This window comes from Eretmochelys imbricata, chromosome 14, assembly GCF_965152235.1.
Source record: "Eretmochelys imbricata isolate rEreImb1 chromosome 14, rEreImb1.hap1, whole genome shotgun sequence".
Lineage (NCBI taxonomy): Eukaryota > Metazoa > Chordata > Testudines > Cheloniidae > Eretmochelys > Eretmochelys imbricata.
In genome coordinates this window covers 3,118,001-3,136,626 of record NC_135585.1, presented here as the reverse complement: position 1 = coordinate 3,136,626, position 18,626 = coordinate 3,118,001, and the positions used below count along the sequence as shown (strand labels likewise).

Here is an 18,626-nt window from a genome sequence, read left to right as displayed (position 1 = left end):
CCCCCCAGCCTGGTAGCATGGCCAGCGTTCTGCTCCCAGATGTGTAGTTACATGTAGCTGTATTAAAATACCCACTGTTTGCTTGCGCCTAGGTTACCAGGTGATGCTGATCGCTCTGTACCAGTAACCTGGCCTCTGCATTATTTCCCACTTCCCCATGTTTCTGTCACCGGTAAATTCATCACGGATGATTTTATGTTTTCTTCCAGGTCATTGATAAAGATGTTAACTAGTGTAGAGCTAAGAACTGATCCCTGCGGGACCCACTGTAACACACCCGCTCAGTGGTGATTCCCCACTTGCAGGTACATTTTGAGATCTACCAGTTAGCCAGTTTTTAGTCCATTTCATGTGTGCCAGGGTAATTTTTATCTCATTCTAGTGTTTTAATCAAAATGTTGTGTGGTACCAAGTCAAAGGTCTTAGAGACGTCTGAGTGTGTACATGTGGGGACACGTGGCCCTGGGCAGCAGGATGCGCCTGACACATCTGGGGACACGTGGCCCTGGGCAGCAGGATGCGCCTGACACATCTGGGGACACGTGGCCCTGGGCAGCAGGATGCGCCTGACACATCTGGGGACACGTGGCCCTAGGCAGCAGGACGCACCTGGCACATCTGGGGACACGTGGGCCCTGGGCAGCAGGATGCACCCGGCACATCTGGCACACGTGGCCCTGGGAAGCAGGATGCACCCGGCACATCTGGCACACGTGGCCCGAGGGCGGGCAGGCACCTCGCTGCCATTGGTTCACTGGCCAAATCCCTGTGGTATGCCAGTCGAGGCTGGATGGCTGCTGCTGCTCCCTATGTCCCCACTGTCTCCCGTGCCCTGCTCCCTCCCCAGTTCACCCGTGGCGCTCTGGGCCGCCGAGCCCTTACCTTCGTGGGAGTGTGAGAACCAGATCTGGGAGGTGCCAGAGTGTGGGCCCCGGTAGGCCGGCTCCGAGGGGGACGAGGCGGGGCCCGTGGGATGCGTGGGGGCGGCCGAGCCCAGGCTGCTGGTGAGGAAGCTGCCCATGAAGGACGAGGCGGGCGTGTTCCCCATCAATCCACTCCCTGCTGTAAACACAACAAAGGACCATCAGCTCCGCCGGGGCCAGGGTCTTCTGCGTGGGCACCCACACAGCAGCACCCGGGCACCCACATGCTCTGACCCATTCACGCTCCCCCAGGAAATGAGTGCCCACATGCCCGGGCATGCACACACCCACTCACACCCACGCCTGTTGGGAGGTTCACCCTCGGCTCCATGAAGTCCCTGAGGGCCACCCCCACCAAGGAGGCCATGGGGAGCCGCAGGGCCATCGGGGAAACGCAGGGAAATCTGCCCCTTCCGATTCGCACTCTGAGCCCGGGGCGAGGGCTCATCTCTCACGCGGAGGCGTTTGGGTGTGTGCACCAGCTGGCAGAGGCGTGCAGGGCGCAGGAGCGTTTCCACGTACGTGTCTGCGGGCATTTGTGGGGCTGCATTCACCTGCCTGTTCTGGCACGGGCACATGGCTAGGGCTGTCCATCTCGGTGGTTCTAAGGAGCCGACAGTGCCTCTCTGCGTGCCCGCCCGTGGCAGGGGGCACCCCGCTGCTCATGCTGATCGGGGGGGAGCAGGCAGCTCGGTCTCCCCTCAGCAGGACCACGGAGCTGTTGGACAGGGAGCCCCTGCTGGTCTCCACCCGTCTCCCCCAGGCAACCCCAACGGGACTCCCTCCACGGTGCCCCGCCCAGCCCAGCTCCCCTCCCCCAGCCCAGGAGCCACACACGCGTGTCGTCACGGAGGCCGGCAGGGCTGTCCAGGGAGCGATGCGCCCTTCACTCAGTACAACCCCCCCACCTCGCTCCCCAGGCAGCTGCCAAAGGGTGTGGGGGCCCAGCCGCCTGGCCACGCACAGGGAACGTCCCTGAGGCTCCCAGCTCCGGGCCCTGCTCACGCTGCCAAGGGCTCCGCAGGGCAGGTGCCACTGGGGCAGCAGGACAGCTCGGCACCCCCTTCATGCCTGCACATGTCGGGCAACAGGTGCTGCAGTCAGTGGCCTCGAGGAGCAGCCCAACGCCGGCGCTTCCAGGGGCTGGGCCCAGCACCGAAGGTGGAGAGGCTGCGTAGGCGGGCGTCAGCCGGGGCGCGAGCGTGCGTGGGCCGCGGGGCAGCCTGTGTGCACAGGAGTGCAGCCCCATCCAGGCCCTTCTGCGTCCGGCTCTGGATTAGGAGCTGGCAGCACCCCAGGGCAGAGCAGGCGTCCAGCCCCACTGGCCCCCAGCCTGTGAGACACCAGGTATGGTTGGGGTGGGGCAGGGAGCAGGCTCAGCGCCCCTCCAAGCCCTGCCACACCCACCCGGCAGCAGGCAGTTGTCTTCTGTACCACACACAGCCCCCACACCTCAGGGCCTGGCCCGGGGCTGGCAGCCCCAACCCCCCAGCAGGGACAACACACCCCATGCCAGGTGCTCACCCGGACCAGCAATGGGGGCAGGGGGCTAGGTCCAACACTCCCCAGCCTGCAGGCCCCCGGATGGGCGGGAGAGCAGCGGTGCTGGGGAGCGGCTGGGGCTGGGGAGGTGCGGGCTGGAGGAGGAGGCGAGCGTGGAAGACCGGCCTGTGAGATCATGTTGGAAACATCACAGCCGGTAACCAAGGGCCGGGCAGGCTGGCCCCGGTCCTCTCCCCGCCCCAGCACATGTGTTTGCAGCCGGGGGTGCGGCTGAGGAGCGGGTCATTCCCTGATGGGAAGCCCGGCGGGGCCTGGCCAGACGCCCACACGGGGAGGAAGTGAGCTCTGCTCTCTAAGCCAGCCCACGCTCCGGAGCTAATCCCCAGGATGCCTCGGGGATGAGTGTCGGGATGTGGTTACGCTCGCCCCAGCCTTCCCGCTCGCAGAGCCAGGGGCTGGGGCTGGGCACCGCAGAGCAGGCGGGGCGAGGCCGCGCCCAGCAGCTGTGCTGGGGGCGGGCGCCCGGGCCACTGCTCAGTGCGCGTCTCCGGGGCAGCCGAGCAGCCAGCGGGGCCGGGATGCCAGGGCCCAGATCCAAGGAGGAGAAGGATTTTCCAGGCTGCGGCTCTGAGAACAGGGAGCCTTGGCCCTCCCACAGGCAGCGATGGGGGATTCCCAGAGGAGCAGGGGGGCCTGGGAACAAGTGGAGGCCAGACCCCAAGCGAGGGAGCTGGGAGCCCAGGACCCCAGAGCCTGCACTGGCAACCATGGGGCAGGTGATGGCCTCAAGGCAGGACCCACGCCCCCACCTGCTCCCCAGAACAGCATTCAGCCCCCACAGGCGATGGGGGGCTCGACCCGCTTTGCCAAGGAGCGCCCACCCACAGCTGCAATGAGGCAGGGATGGAATGGCAAAGACAGGCTCCCCTGCGCCTACAGCCAGCCCAGCTCTGTCCCAGCCCCCCAGGGCGGGGGCCAAACCTGCCGCGAACCCTGGAAGCCACCCCCCAGCCTGGCAGGGGCCATATATGTGGGCGCAGAAGGGGCTGGCGCTGCCGAGTCCTCGGCACTCACCAGCCCCAGCGACCTCACCAGGCAGCTGCCCCCTATGGCTCAACAGCACGGCCGCTCCCAGCTCAGCCCTCTGTCCCCAGCTGGCAGGGCCCGGCTCAGCTCCCAGTTCTCCAGCCCCCCACAGCCCACGGTGCCAGCTTGGAGCATTTGGGCACCCCCTCAGGATTTCCCCCCTCCCGGGAATCTCCCTCCTCCCCTGCCCCCCACATCCAGGCCCCCCCAGCTAGGCCTATAGCCCTCAGACCCGACCTGCAGCCCCCAGTGCTGGGCCTGCTCACTTCTCTGTTAGCCAGGGCTCCGGCCCGTAGGCCGTGGCTTCACACAGGGGTTGGCTGGGCCGGGGAAGCAGCCAGCAGGGGTGGGGTGTTTCCAGACTCCCAGCCTTTTACAATTAAATGTCACTGGCTCCTGATTTTCACCCGAACCGTCCCGGAGTTGCTGGCGGCCCCCTGGCTCTGGCTGGGACCCCGCCACGCCCGCCAAACCATTTCCTAGTCTCCTGCCATCACAGAGCCAGACAATGACTTTCCCTGCTCCATTTGGGGTCGGAGATTCTGGCGTTCGCTCCCCCTTCCCAGCCCCACGCTCTGTGCCAGCAAAGGAAGAGAAGCATTGCGGGCCAAGAGCACCCCATGCCAGCTCACCGTGGGAGGGGGAGGCCAAGGGGCTAGGATGGGTGGGCTGGAAGCCAAGAAGTGGAAGTGCAGGAGACAGACCATGGGAGAGGAGATCTCAGCTAATAAAAGATGGAGCTCGGCTGATGCTCCCAGCCCTGGGTCTCTGCCTCACCCTCCGTTTCACTCCCCAAACCTTCCCAGCTCCAACATGCTCTTGTTCTGCAAACATCTTCCCATGTCACCCCATCTGCCCCTCGGCCTATCCCCAGCAAAGCCCCACCACGGCTCTTCATGGCTCAAGACAGAGGACAGTTCTAATGGCCACACTGGCAGAACGTGGGGTCAGTCTCTCCCATCCTCGGCCCCCCAGCTCTCCCCGCAAACAGCTGCACCCCCAGCACTCATTGAGCCCTGGCAAACCGCCCCCGAACACACGCTGCCTGCAGGCGCTCCCCGCCCTCCCCCGCCCGAGTGCTAGGCAAGCCCCCATGAGCCCACCATACCCTGGCAAGCCCAGCCTGGTTAGAAGCACTCTGAACTTGATTTAAATCAGATGCGATGAGGCAAAGTGTTTCCATGCATCCGTGGCTCCAGCCAGGAGCCAGGCCGCATTATAGGGCCCGGGCAAGCAGACAGCTCAGGAGAAGCAGCAAGGGGCTGGATTCCAAACCCAGGAATCACTGAGTCACCGAGAGGGGAGGGGGAGTGCTCTGCGCTCGGGGTAGAGGTGCCAGCCTGGCCCCCCAGAACCGGATGTGCCCCCTCTCTAGAGCAGGTGCCAGGCAGGCAGGGCCACCCCCACCCTGTCGTGTACCACTTCAGCCTGGGGTGCCCTGCCTCATGGAGCTCACACTGGAGGGGGGAGGGGCACCATGACCTGGGGTGATAGGAGAGGGGGGTGCAGCATCCCAGGGTGGGAGCAGAGGGGGGAGCAGGGTCCTGGGGGGGGGGGATGAGAGAGGGGTGCAGCATCCTGGGGTGGGTGAAGTGGGGGTGCAGTGTCCTAGATTGGGGGATGAAGGGGGGCATGATATCCCAGGCAGGAGGAGAGGAGGGGCATGGTGTCCTGGGGTGGGAGCAGAGGGGGGTGAGAGGAGAGGGGGTCATGACGTCCTGGGGGGATGAGAGAAGGGCGCAGCATCCTGGGGGGCAGGGTGAGAGGGGGGCGCGGCATCCCGTGGTGGGGATGAGAGGGGTGCGTGGCATCCTGGGGGTGTGAGGGGGGGCACGGCCTCCCGGGGTGGAGTGAGGGGAAGTGGCATCCCGGGGTGGGGGAGAGGGGGCTGTGGCGTCCCAGGGCAGGAGCAGAGAGGGGCCGACGCATCAAGCTGATGCCCTGAGCCGCAGCCCGGGGCGAACAAGGGTTCAGAGTCTAACTTTCCCCCCAGTCTAGCTCCTCAGTGTGTGGGGGGGGGATTTACCCCGGCTCCCCCCAGGGAGCATCGGGGCCAGGCAGCGGGAGGAGCTGGGCAGGGGGCCAGAGCTGCCATGTGCTGGGCAGGGCCGGCCGAGGTTCCAGGCCCAGCTTGCTCTGGAAGCTGGGAAGCCGGCGGCAAAGCGACCCAGGCTCTGCGCTGGCTGGCTCGGGGCTCCCTGAGAACAGGGCCCCCCCGGCGGCTCTCACACTCCCCCCCACATTTCCGACCAGCTGACTCACAGGCCGCTGGCACCGGCTCTGCTCCCCAGGCTCCGGGTCTGGCTGCCGAGCCGCGCGGCCAGGCCTGCGCCAGGTTCCCACCCCCCTCCTTTCACACACTCCCGAGCAACCCCCCGCTCCCGCCCGCCCCGCCAGAGCTCTGCTCCCACAGCCCTGCCAAGGGCTGAGGAGACGCACCCACCTTTCCCTCATTCCCAGCCCCGGGCCCCGCTCTGCAGAGCAACACTATCAACCCATCAAAGAAACCAGAACCGTCAGAGAGAGCCCCCGGGCGGGGAGAGGGAGGCCCAGGCCGGAGAGAGCCCCAGGCACGGCCCCGGGCGGGGAGAGGGAGCCCCAGGCTGGAGAGAGCCCCAGGCACGGCCCCGGGCGGGGAGAGGGAGCCCCAGGCTGGAGAGAGCCCCAGGCACGGCCCCGGGCGGGGAGAGGGAGCCCCGGGCAGGGAGAGGGAGCCCCAGGCCAGAGAGAGCCCCAGGCACGGCCCCGGGCGGGGAGAGGGAGCCCCCGGCGCGGCCTCGGGCCAGAAGAGGGAGCCCCCGGCGCGGCCCCGGGCCAGGAGAGGGAGCCCCCGGCGGGGAGAGGGTGCCCCAGGCGCGGCCCCAGGTGTGGCCCGGGCCAGGAGAAGGAGCCCCCGGCACAGCCCCGGGCGAGGAGAGGGAGCCCCCAGTGCGGCCCCGGGCGAGGAGAGGGAGGCCCGGGCGGGGAGAGGGAGCCCCAGGCCAGAGAGAGCCCCAGGCACGGCCCCAGGCAGGGAGAGGGAGCCCCAGGCGGGGAGAGGGAGCCCCAGGCCAGAGAGAGCCCCAGGCACGGCCCCAGGCGGGGAGAGGGAGCCCCAGGCGGGGAGAGGGAGCCCCCGGTGCGGCCCCGGGCAAGGAGAGGGAGCCCCGGGCGAGGAGAGGGTGCCCCAGGCGCGGCCCCGGGTGTGGCCCGGGCCAGGAGAAGGAGCCCCCGGCACAGCCCCGGGCGAGGAGAGGGAGCCCCCAGTGCGGCCCCGGGCGAGGAGAGGGAGCCCCGGGCGGGGAGAGGGAGCCCCAGGCCAGAGAGAGCCCCAGGCATGGCCCCGGGAGGGGAGAGAGAGCCCCAGGCACGGCCCCAGGCGGGGAGAGGGAGCCCCAGGCGGGGAGAGGGAGCCCCGGGCGAGGAGAGGGTGCCCCAGGCGCGGCCCCAGGTGTGGCCCGGGCCAGGAGAAGGAGCCCCCGGCACAGCCCCGGGCGAGGAGAGGGAGCCCCCAGTGCGGCCCCGGGCGAGGAGAGGGAGCCCCGGGCGGGGAGAGGGAGCCCCAGGCCAGAGAGAGCCCCAGGCATGGCCCCGGGAGGGGAGAGGGAGCTCCAGGCACGGCCCCAGGCGAGAGAGGGAGCCCCGGGCGGGGAGAGGGAGCCCTTGGCGCAGCCCTGGGCCAGGAGAGGGAGCCCCCGGCGTGGCCCCAGGCGAGGAGAGGGAGCCCCCGGTGCAGCCCCGGGCAGGGAGAGGGAGCCCCAGGCTGGAGAGAGCCCCAGGCACGGCCCCGGGCGGGGAGAAGGGGCCCCGGGCCAGGAGAGGGAGCCCCCGGCGCAGCCCCGGGCCAGGAGAGGGAGCCCCCGGCGCAGCCCCGGGCCAGGAGACGGAGCCCCCGGCGCAGCCCCGGGCCAGGAGACGGAGCCCCCAGTGCAGCCCCGGGCCAGGAGAGGGAACCCCGGGCCAGGAGAGGGAACCCCAGGCACAGCCCCGGGCCAGGAGAGGGAGCCCCCGGCGCGGCCCCGGGCCAGGAGAGGGAGCCCCTGGCGGGGAGAGGGAGCCCCGGGCATGGAGAGGGAGCTCCTGGCAGGGAGAGAGCCCCAGGTGAGAGGGAGCCCCCGGCGCGGCCCCGGGCGGGGAGAGGGAGCCCCCGGCGCGGTCCAGAGAGACGAGTTCTGCTGAGCTGCCAAAACGGTGCTTTGCTGGTGCCTGCTGTATTCGGGGCGTGCTGCGTGCTTACAGATGGGCCAGGCCAGCTGCAGGAGTGGGCAGAGCACAGGACAGACAGACAGAGAGCGTGGGAATGGACGGACCGACCTCAATGTACAACCAAATCCTGGGAAGGTCAAACCCCACAGAGCAGCAGGAAACAAACATTTCCACCTTAAATACTTTCCCCTTTCCCCAGCTCAAAGGTGATGGTAAAAAAAAAATCCACCTTAAATCTCCTGTCCACACTCAGAGCCCCAGGAGAACCGAGAGGGGGGGAGCGGGGGGCCGTGCTGCTCCCATCTCGCCAGGCCAGCGGGGCACAGGGCAGCAGCCGGGCAGGGGGCGAGGCTGTCACAGCCCCCTACCCCTTCACACTGCTGGCTGATGAGTTCCCATCCCAGCACCGGATTGCAGCTGGCCGGGGTATCCTCTCCAGGACTCCTGGATCCTTAGGGGAAAGCCCCAGAACAGCGGGGAGGATGTGTCCTTCCCACGGCCGGGGCCTGGCTCCAGCTCTCCCACCCAGCCTGCAGCCGGTTCTCACTGGCTGCTGGATCCACACCACAGCTACGCTGGCCCTTGGGGGCTTCTGCAGGGCAGGGGCAGGGACAGGCGGGGGCACCTGCAGCCTGGAGCAGGGGGAGGGCCACACCCCCGCATGGCTACTGACTGCACAGGGCTGGCCAGGGAGTCCTCCCACCACCAGCATGTCCGGGGGCCGCTGGGCAAGTACTGGGCCTGCTCCGGGGGGAACGGAGGGCTGACAGGCTGGGGGACCCATGTGCTCATGGAAACAGCACTCACCAGAGCCAAAGCATCTTCCCTGCTACCTCCCCAGCTCTGCTGGTGCCCCTCAATCCCGACCCGCAGCCCCCTGCTAGCCCAGCCCTGGGCTCCCCCCCCCCACTCCAGCTCTGCTGGAGCCCCTCAATCCTGACCTGCAGCCCCCTGCTAGCCCAGCCCTGGGCTCCCCCCAACTCCAGCTCTGCTGGAGCCCCTCAATCCTGACCCGCAGCCCCCTGCTAGCCCAGCCCTGGGCTCCCCCCCACTCCAGCTCTGCCGGAGCCCCTCAATCCCAACCCACAGCCCCCATTCTCTGTTGCACCAAAGTCACCAGGGATGAGTTGGTTTTTTGATGTGGAGAATGGGGGCTAAAACGAGTCATTTTCCCTTGAGAGAAGAGGCTGGATTTGAATTCAGGGTGGCTGATGGGAGCAGCTCCCAACCCTGCACGCACCGGCTCCCATGAGCTGGCCTTAATCCAGCACAGCTCAAGAGAGGCTTCCCCGTGACGAGATCCCCCAGCTCCCTGCCTGCCCCCAAAGCAGAGATCCAAACCCACTCCCCGCCCCTGGAATGGAGAAGGTCTCCCCCAGGGGCTGGAGGGAGTCCACAAGGCGGACTGAGCAGCACCCAGTGCCCACATAACAGCCCCTTTTATCCACCCCTGTGACACCAGCAATATGGAGGAGCCCCCCCCCCCAGCCAGCTGATCGCCAGCCCTCCTGCTCAGTCCGTGTCCGTCTGTTCCAAGCCTGCCTGCTGCAGAGACACATGGACAGAGATGGAGAGCCACAGGGGCGGGGCTGCTCCCCAAGCCCCATTCCCCCACTCCCAGGCTGGTGCTCTCACTGCCAGGCTCCGGGTATCAGCTACTGGGGGGTCCTGGTACCTGCGAGGGGCGCTGAGACCAGCCAGAGCATGGCCCAGAGGACGAGAGAGACTCGAGGGAGGGGCACCCACTCTGCCCAGCTCAGGCCCTTCTCCCTGAGGGAGAAGGCCCAGGGAGCCCAGCAGATCAAAGCCCCTAGCCAGGGCCGGATCACATGAAGTTCGGACAACAGGCCTCCAGACCCCTGCTGGGGGCCCCATCTGCCCGGCGGCCTCACCCTAGGCAGGGCGGTGACTGAGGAGCCTAGTGGTTGGGACCGAGACCCCAGCACAGGCTTGGATGTCTCCCCAGATGGGCCTCAGGCTCCCCCCAGCTCCTCCCCGCCCGTCAGGCCCTGATGGTGCCATTCCCACCCCGTCAGGTGCCTGAGCCAGCCAATGTGCCCAGACGAGGGCAAGCCGGGGCAGATCCAGGCCATTCACAGGTGCGTTATCCAGGAGCTGCTCAGGGCTGGCTGCTCCCAGCGCTGGGCAGGGTGGGGGACCCGCTGCCTGTCTCAGCAGCAACCCACCAGGTCTGTCCTCCCCTTGGAGAGTGCCTGGCACCAGCCTCGCTGCAAGGCAGCACCCCACAGTCTGGGGGCCACTCTATACCCCCCGGGAGCTGCTGCCCACATGCTCTGACCCTGGGTGAGACCCGCCAGGAGCCCTCTCCTCCCACATCACTGCCATCCCATACGCAGTCACAGCCGGTCCATGGCACCCCCACCATGGCTGGGCCCAGCCCCCGGCAGCGAGGGTGAGTAGCGGGAAGGTTGTGCGGGTGGATGGGGAAGCAGCCCCCTGCAGACGGGCATGCCCGGGCTGGTGATGGCTGCAGAGGGGCAAGCTGTTCCCGTGTCCGCTGCGTGACTATTCCAGCCCGTCTCAGCTGGAAGCAGGGAGCGAGGCAGTGCAGGGCACCCCCCATGGGCACTGACCCTCCCTTCCTGCACACCACCCAGCGAGCCAGGCCCAGGCCGAGCCGACCCCACCCGTAGCTCCTCTCCCTGGCAGGGAAAGTGCTTGGGAATGAGGCAGCTGGCCGAGAGCCCTGGGAGAGCCCTGCAACCCCATGTGCTTCCCATTAGTGTACTATGGGGCCAACTGGGGCGGGGCTCTCTCCTCCTACCACCCGAGAGCAGGGCTTGCTCTGGTGGGGTCCCAAAGCATCGGGGGAGGCTAGGCTGCCCCAGCCTCTCGCCTGCCAGTCCCTCCCCAGCTGAGATCCACAAGAAGCACTTGGCCTTGCCCCCAAACTGGCAGGTGCCACCCGCTGAACCGGCCCAGCCCCTCACCCTAGTCACCCACCCCCAAACCCACCATTCCACAGAAGGTGGGTCAGGTGCTCAGAGGGGTGGAGAGCATGAGGGAACCACCAGCAACCCAGAGAGGTGTCACGGGGTCCCCGGGCGATGCTCTGGAACTGCTCCCCACGAAGCCAGTCAGGACTCTGGGGAAGTCTCCTCTCTGGGAGCAGCCTGTCTGCAGGACACACAGCTCACACAGCTTCCACCTTCCTGGGTCTGACCTCGGAGCATTCAGCATCCTCTGCCCCTCCGTGCGCTTCCCACAGTGAGTCCGCTCAGGCGGGGCTCCTAGGGAAGCCAGAGGGTCCTGCCCCACAACTTCGCAGTCAGACGTGACTCTCAGCCAGCCAGTAAAACAGAGGTTTATTAGACGACAGGAACATGGTCTAAAACAGAGCTTGTAGGTGCAGGGAACCGGACCCCTCAGCTGGGTCCATTTAAGGGGGCACTTCACTCCATGTCCCAGCCAGCCCCAAACTGAAACTCCCTCCAGCCCCTCCTCCTCTGGGCTTTGTCCCTTTCCCCGGCCAGGAGGTCACCGGATTCCTTTGTTCTCCAACCCTTCAGCTCTCACCTTGCAGGGGGGAAGGGCCCAGGCCATCAGTTGCCAGGAAACAGGGTGTCGGCCATTCTCTGTGTCCAGACCCCTGCACACTCCTGCCCTCCAGGGCTCTGCAATGATCATATACGCTTACCCCACCACCTAGATACTTAAGAACTGCACAGAGGAAACTGAGGCACCCCCACACTATTTCAGAGGAAACATTAAGAACAGTCCCACTTCATCACAAGGGGAGACCCAGGAGGGTGGGACCCACCAGGGTTAGGCACCAGGGGCAGGGGTTTGCACCTTCCAAGGCAGTGAGTTCCTGGCGTGGGCATGGGAGGGAGTGTCCAATGCTAGGGCTGAGCCTGGTTTCAGGGTAAAGCAGGGTTTGGGGTGGAAGCTGCCAGCTCGCAACTCCCCACGTAATAACCTCGCAACTCCCAGTTTGAGAACCCTTGGCCTAGAGCATCCTGCAGCACCGGGACGCTAGCAAACCCTACAAGGTCTTACAAGAGGCTGGGGGCCCCGGTCAGACCTGGGGCATAGGTGCCCACCCCAACCACCCCCTGATGGGCAGTAACCAGCCACCCCTTTGGGTCAGGCTGGGCCCCTTAGTGGACGGGCAAAGCTGGCTCAAGAGAGGACCTCGGTCCATGGCCTGTGCAACACTCAGCCTGTCTGTTCAGGCTGCCAGCAGGCCCCAATTCAGGCCCTCTCCTCACACAGGGCTGGGCTGGCCTTGGGGCTGGGGCTGTGCATCCCATCCCCCCATCTCAGTCACAGCCTCCACTCTCTGCATTGTCTGTTGCACCCCCCCATGCACAGGCCCCCCCCATCGCTCGCCTGGCTTGGGGCTCCTCCCCGACTGGGGCCTGGCCAGGCTGGGCCATGGGACTGGACGCCGAGGTCCCTGGAAGAGCTGCTGCTCCCTGACCGGACGTATAAAACAGGACAGCCAGCCCCAAGTGCTCTCCTCCCAGGAGAACTGGGCCCGGGCTTGGGGTCACTGGGTGAGTCACACCAGGGTCCCCAGGCTGCAGCCAAGCTGGGAGCTTCCCTGTGCGGCACTCTGGGCTCCTGTCTGTGCAGGGTTTTCTCTTTATCCCAGCCCAGGCTGCAGCTAATGGGGCCCCCCCCACTCCCACGGCACGGCCCAGTCTCCCCCAGCCCTGCTGGGGTCCTGGCTACGCGGGCCCAATTCCGGGGCAAAAGGGAGACGCAGCAGCAGGCAGAACCTGCTCCCACCCCCAAGCCTGGCCGGCCGCTCTGGGCCACTTGGCTTGGGCACTCGCCATGGCAGAGCCACAGCAGAACTGGAGCAGAACCACCTGGAGCCCAAGCCAAGCCAGCATGAGGCAAACCCAAATCCCCTGGGACTGACAGAGCAGCCCACGCACCCTCCCTGTCGCCACACACAGCACAAGCAGAGCAGGCCACAGCCACGCTCCCTGCTCACGGGGCATTCCTGGGGCACGAGGCAGCACGGACGGCCTCCTGTGTCTCCGGAGATTCACGCTCAGGCCTGCAAACCTACCTGAGTCCTCCCCGTGAGACTCCTCCCGGGATGCTGGGGCACTGGGTCATTTACCAAAGGGGCCAGAGGTGTCCGGTGCCGCCCCTTCCGGGCCCAGAACTCTGACTGGGGGCACGCACTAGCCAAGAGCACCCTGCCCACCCACTCGCACTGTCTCTTGTCCAGGAGCCACAGGCTTCGTTTCTAGGAGACAGATCAGCAGGAGGACGCGTATCTGGGCAAGGGGGCCTGGTGCTGCATGCCACTCTGCAGCCCTCGGGGTAGCTCTGTCATGGGGGGGACCGAGCTTGGGGGCATTTCTGACTCACATGCCTGGGGACTCGGATCACCAGCCTAATTTATCCACAAGTCACTGACCAGGGTCACACCCCCTCCCCCTCCAGAACTAGCCCCAGATCCCAGACGCTCACACGCAGAGCTGCATTATAATGATTTATTGCAGTGCCATCTCCAGACCCCCACTGCACCAGGCACTGCAGAAGCAGAGTGCCCCCGGTGAGTTCACCATCGAACCAGGCAGACAAAGGGTGGGAGAGGAAACCAAGGTACTGAGCAGGGGAGTGACTTGTCCATGGTCACCCAGCAGCTCAGTGGCAGGGCTGGGAATGGAACCCGGAGCCGCTCCTCTATGGCGGCCCCCTGCCAGCAGAGAAAACCGCCATGCAGCTCGACTCAGGGGACTGGGCTGCAATGATGGCTTTAGTCTAAGTTTGCACTTGTCCTGGGCTGGCTGTGCACACGTTCTCACACGCACACGTTCTCACACGCATGCAAACTGACTTCGGAACTTTTTAGAGGAAACACATGAAACTCTGGGCTAAGGGAAGGGTTAAAACAAAACCTTGGAAAACAAGTTTAGCCTCATTCTCCTCACCTGCAAAGAACGAGGGGGAGGGGCAGGGAGGCTGGGAAGCCCTGGGGGAGGCTTGGGGGCTTTTCACATACCCTTGTGAAGCGAGCCCGGCGGGTCTCAGCACAGTCCCCTGAGTGGGGGATTGGTGAACCCTAAACACAACTGACCAGTGCAGCTGAGCCTGGCACTGAGAAATGGAACAGCATGAAGGGGCACCGGCAGCTATGGGTCGGGAGTGAGGGACACCGGCAGAGCTGGGTGTGTGGGGAGCCCGGGGCTACAGGTCGGGAGTGAGGGGCACCGGCAGAGCTGGGTGTGTGGGGAGCCCGGGGCTACGGGTCGGGAGTGAGGGGCACAGGCAGGGCTGGGTGTGTGGGGAGCCCGGGGCTACGGGTCGGGAGTGAGGGGCACAGGCAGGGCTGGGTGTGTGGGGAGCCCGGGGCTACGGGTCGGGAGTGAGGGGCACCGGCAGGGCTGGGTGTGTGGGGAGCCCGGGGCTACGGGTCGGGAGTGAGGGGCACCGGCAGGGCTGGGTGTGTGGGGAGCCCGGGGCTACGGGTCGGGAGTGAGGGGCACCGGCAGGGCTGGGTGTGTGGGGAGCCCGGGGCTACGGGTCGGGAGTGAGGGGCACCGGCAGGGCTGGGTGTGTGGGGAGCCCGGGGCTACGGGTCGGGAGTGAGGGGCACAGGCAGGGCTGGGTGTGTGGGGAGCCCGGGGCTACGGGTCGGGAGTGAGGGGCACCGGCAGGGCTGGGTGTGTGGGGAGCCCGGGGCTACGGGTCGGGAGTGAGGGGCACCGGCAGGGCTGGGTGTGTGGGGAGCCCGGGGCTACGGGTCGGGAGTGAGGGGCACCGGCAGGGCTGGGTGTGTGGGGAGCCCGGGGCTACGGGTCGGGAGTGAGGGGCACAGGAAGGGCTGTGGCCTGGGGAAGCTTGCACCATGCCTTCCTGCATCGTATCTCCTCCCTTTTGAGAGCACCGAATTCTCACACTCACACCAATGCGCTGGGCGGATGGAAAGTTTCGCTCGTCCATTCAGCTGGGCTGGGGCTGCGGGTCAGGGCTCGGCATCTCCTCAAAACCCCCTCGCTGGGGAGGCCTCGCCCTGGCCGCAGACCCCAGGGGCCACATGGGAAATATGGAGGCAACATCTGTTTTGCGACTAAGCAGGTTTCTGGCCAGTGGCTGAGAGCCGCCAAGTTCCAGCGGAGCAACAGGAGCCAAACCAGCGCTGCCAGGAAAGGGAGGGGACACCTCCGAAATAACCTTCCTCTCCGGGCAGAGCCCGCCCCTGGGCTCGTAAATAACAACACCAGCTCCCCACTTCATCCCACACGACCCGCCTCTCTCCCGTCCCCCCTCCCAGTGCAGGTCAGACAAGGGGCAGCGCCAGCCTCACTGACCCCCCCTCGGCAGCTTTTGCCCCTCCCTCCCTGAGAGCAGCGTCCTGAGTGGACCCAGGGAGCAGACACCAGATGAGGCCAGCAAGCCTGTGGGGGGCATTCACAGCGCAGAGCGGCCAGGGGAGCAGCCTCCTGCCCCCTTGCTCGGGTGGCTGGTGGGGGAAGAGTCACGGGAGCGGGCCAGCCCCCCAGGCGGGAGACAAGCAGCGCCAGGCTCTCCCCAGTGCCCACCACCCCAGAGGCCCCTCCCAGTTAGGGCCTCCCCAGAAATCTCTGTTGGTGGGAGCCGTGTTTCGCTCCCTTCTACAGGCAGGGCAGGCTGGGAGCTGGCTGGGCACCAGGTGCCCAGACCCACAGGCCTCACTAGCCTCCTGGACAGCTGGCAAGGCCCCAGCCCCTCCTCCACGCAGGCTCCTTCGCTGCCCCGGGGTCTCAGCTCGCACCAGGGCAGAGGCTGGTAGCACCAGCTGACTCCCATGAGAAACGCAGGCATTTGGGAGGCCGTGTCCCCCATCCCGCATTGGGGTGGAAGAGTGGATGAGTTTCTTACTGATACAGCTTAGCACAGCCTTTCGCAAACAGCTCATTCACCTGCAGGCTCCTGAGAGGAGCTGCCATCCCTAACTCCCTGCGACAGGAAAGGGAAACCGAGGCAAAGGGTAGGGAAGGGACTTGCCTAAGGAGGCCCCACCACCCAGTGGCAGAGCCAGGATTAGGCCTCGGGAATTTCTGGCTCCCAGTCCTGCGTGCAGCCTGCTGGCTGACGCCTCCCTGCCGGGGACTATCTGGCTGGGTCGCTGCCCTAGAGAAATGCCAGAGCGTGACTCAAACCCCAGCAGAGAAGCCGGGGGAGCAGCCAGTCTGGGGGTGAGTTACTCATTCGTCTGTTGCAGGTTTAGAACATTCTGAGCAGGGATGGGGTCCCCAGAGCCGACAGGGAGCAACCTGTGTCTCTCCTGCGCTGCCCGCTGGAAGGCTTTGGGTAACGCCAGCCTGTCCGATGCTAGCCAGTGCTCTCAGGCACTGGACAAATCTGCCTCCCCAACGCGCCCGCCCCAGGAGTCTAATGCCCCAATCCTGCCCTTCAGTGCTGCGTGCACCCGCTTCCCGCCGGGATCGCTGTATACTGGGCACACCACCGTGCTTGGGGGGGATACTGACGGGTCTGTGCGCACACACGTAGATACACACATACTGGCGTGACACTTACGTGCCCGTGTGCGCACACGCGTGGATACACACAAGACACGATGTGCGTGAGAAGACAAGAACAGGCACTGCCATAACACTGACGTGTGTGTGGACGCCCTTCACATGAACATGCACTGTCCTGGTGCTGACGTGTGGGAAGATGCAGGTGTGAACACATGCTAACGTTAGACCAACAGGCATGTGCATATGAACACATGCTGACACGAGACTGATTATTCCCGCATTCCTTCTCCCCACCAGGCCCTGTCTCCTTGGCTGGTGCCTCCAGGCTCTGGATTCCCCTATAGGAGACGTTTCCTCGCTAGCACCCACAGCTGACCCACAACCCCAGCCAGAAGCAGCGGGAGGGACTTTTTTAAAAAGGAGAGAGCAAGGCGCAAACACAAAAGAAAAGAGCCTTAATCTGGCCTGAATGACAGGTAATTATCTGTAATGGACTAGAAACACTCCTTGGGTCTGTGTACACTGGCCAAATGCCTGCGCTAGATTTCGCCGGGTACATTTCAGAATTCCTCCCAGCCACATCAAGAGCCTTGAAGACAAGGCCCAGCAAGCTGCCCAGCGGGTTCCCCTCCTCCCGCAGCAAATCCCTCCCCCCGGGGAACGCACTCCCGTTCGCCCCCAAAGCCGCTCACCCTGGGGAGCTGGGCTGGCCCCTGCCAGCCCCTGTCCTCCTGGAGAGCATCTGCCCACGACCCTTTCGTCCTGCCCCTTCCCCACAGGGACAGGGCGGGACCCAGCTGGAGCCCGGAGGCAGGGGGTAGCTTGGCCATGAGACCATCCCCTCCCCAGCACAGCAGGGGATTCGGAGCCGCGTGCTGCCTGGTACCAGCCATGGCGTAAGCCCTGAGCCTCAACCCTGCTCTCCCCACCCTCCTCCCATCCTGTCCCTCCTTGCCACCCACCCCCTGCCCCAGCAACACCTCCCCCCTGTGCCCACAGGCACGATCCCCTGGGGCCCAACGGTCCCCCACTGATTCTAGCGCCCTGTCTGCCCCCAGCCAGAGCAACTGCCCAGCCCCACTGGGCCAAGCAGCGCCCCCCCCCCCCCCCGAGGCTGGGGAGGGAACGTTGCACAACCTCTTCCGCCGGGGCAGGCTGCTGGCCGGGTTCTTCCCAGATTGACTCAGCTCCCTGCTGCGGGAGCAGGGCGGCGCCAGCTCTGAGCTGAAGCGTTGGCCAGCTGGAGAAAGGTTCCATAGGCGGAGGGGGCTGACTCCTCTTGGCCGGGCAGGAGGGGGCCGGGCCAGGGCAGGCAGCCCCCAGGAGCTCCCCACAGCCTCGCCATCCTCCTTCAGGCCCCCCCGGAGAACTGCCGTGTGCCATCACACCCACAGAACCCACTGCCACAGGGTGGCTGCTGGCAAGCGGGAGCCACCGCCAGTAACACTGCCAGCTCTCTCCTACTGTCCGCTTGGGCTCCCTCGTCTGGCCCCAGCTTGCCTCCTGTCCTATACGGAGCGCGTCAGCTCGCTGGGGCAGGGACCGACTCTGCTCTGGGTTTGTCCAGCGCCTGGCACAGTGGGGTCCTGCTCTGTGCCTGGGGCTCCTGGCACTACGCGACCACAGATGCTAGCTCTGGGGGGTGAAGAAGGGACCTACAGAACAGGCAGCCCAGCCCGCGTGGGCCCCACTGTCCACTGTGCAGGGGCCCGGCTACGGGGCAAAGATGGAGTCCAGTTGTTCTGCACCCGTCCCCTGCTCTCCAACACACCCCTGGTTTTCATACCCCCCAGCTGGACCGGGCAAAGCGGGACAGCTGGGCAGGTGGGTCAGGAAGCAAGGAAGGAGTTAAATGAGAGACAAGGAATCTCTCTTATTGGCCCAATTTCTGCTGGTAAGAGAGACAAGCTCTCCAAGCCCTGGCAAAGCTGGAAAGCGAGTCCCTCTCTCACCAACAGCAGTGGGTCCAACAAAAGTATGATCTCCCCACACTTTGTCTCTCTCCTACCCTGGGACCAGCCCGCCTGCACCAGCGCTGCATACAGCACCAGAGAGTTAAATGCTCACGCTCCGGTTCCAGCCAATCAGCGCCTGGGGCTGTTCACACCTCCCCGAGCCCTGGCGTCAGGCTCTCTGCAGACACAGGCAGCCATGTTGCTTGCGTTCACACTTTGTGGCTTTTCAGGACTCTCTTCGCCCTGGGAAGGCTGCAAATATTTTTTAGACTGAAATTCAGCAGCATCTGGAAGCTCTCAGGGCCCCGGCCCTCCTGGCTCCATGTCGAGAAGCAGTGTGTCAGAGACACCTGGCCTGGGGGGTCCCGGCTTTACACACTTCCTCAGGCTTTTAAAGGGGAAATAACTGACAGACCTGGGCTGGCGGGGCTCTGCACAGGGATGCAGTAGGACCTGCATGGAGGGGGCCCTTTAGAACCAGGTCAAGGCCCTGGAGTGCACCGTCCTGCCCTGCCCAGCCC

The 18,626-nt window shown here is 65.7% G+C and overlaps 1 protein-coding gene across 1 annotated transcript in view; it reads right to left on the bottom strand.

The window, feature by feature from the left end:
• Positions 1-18,626, bottom strand: part of BAHCC1 (BAH domain and coiled-coil containing 1) — a 76,555-nt gene that overhangs the window by 38,313 nt on the left and 19,616 nt on the right. The window contains exon 3 of the mRNA XM_077833773.1: positions 883-1,062. Coding sequence (XP_077689899.1) covers positions 883-1,062 — 180 coding nt within the window. The remainder of the gene's footprint in view (positions 1-882; positions 1,063-18,626) is intronic.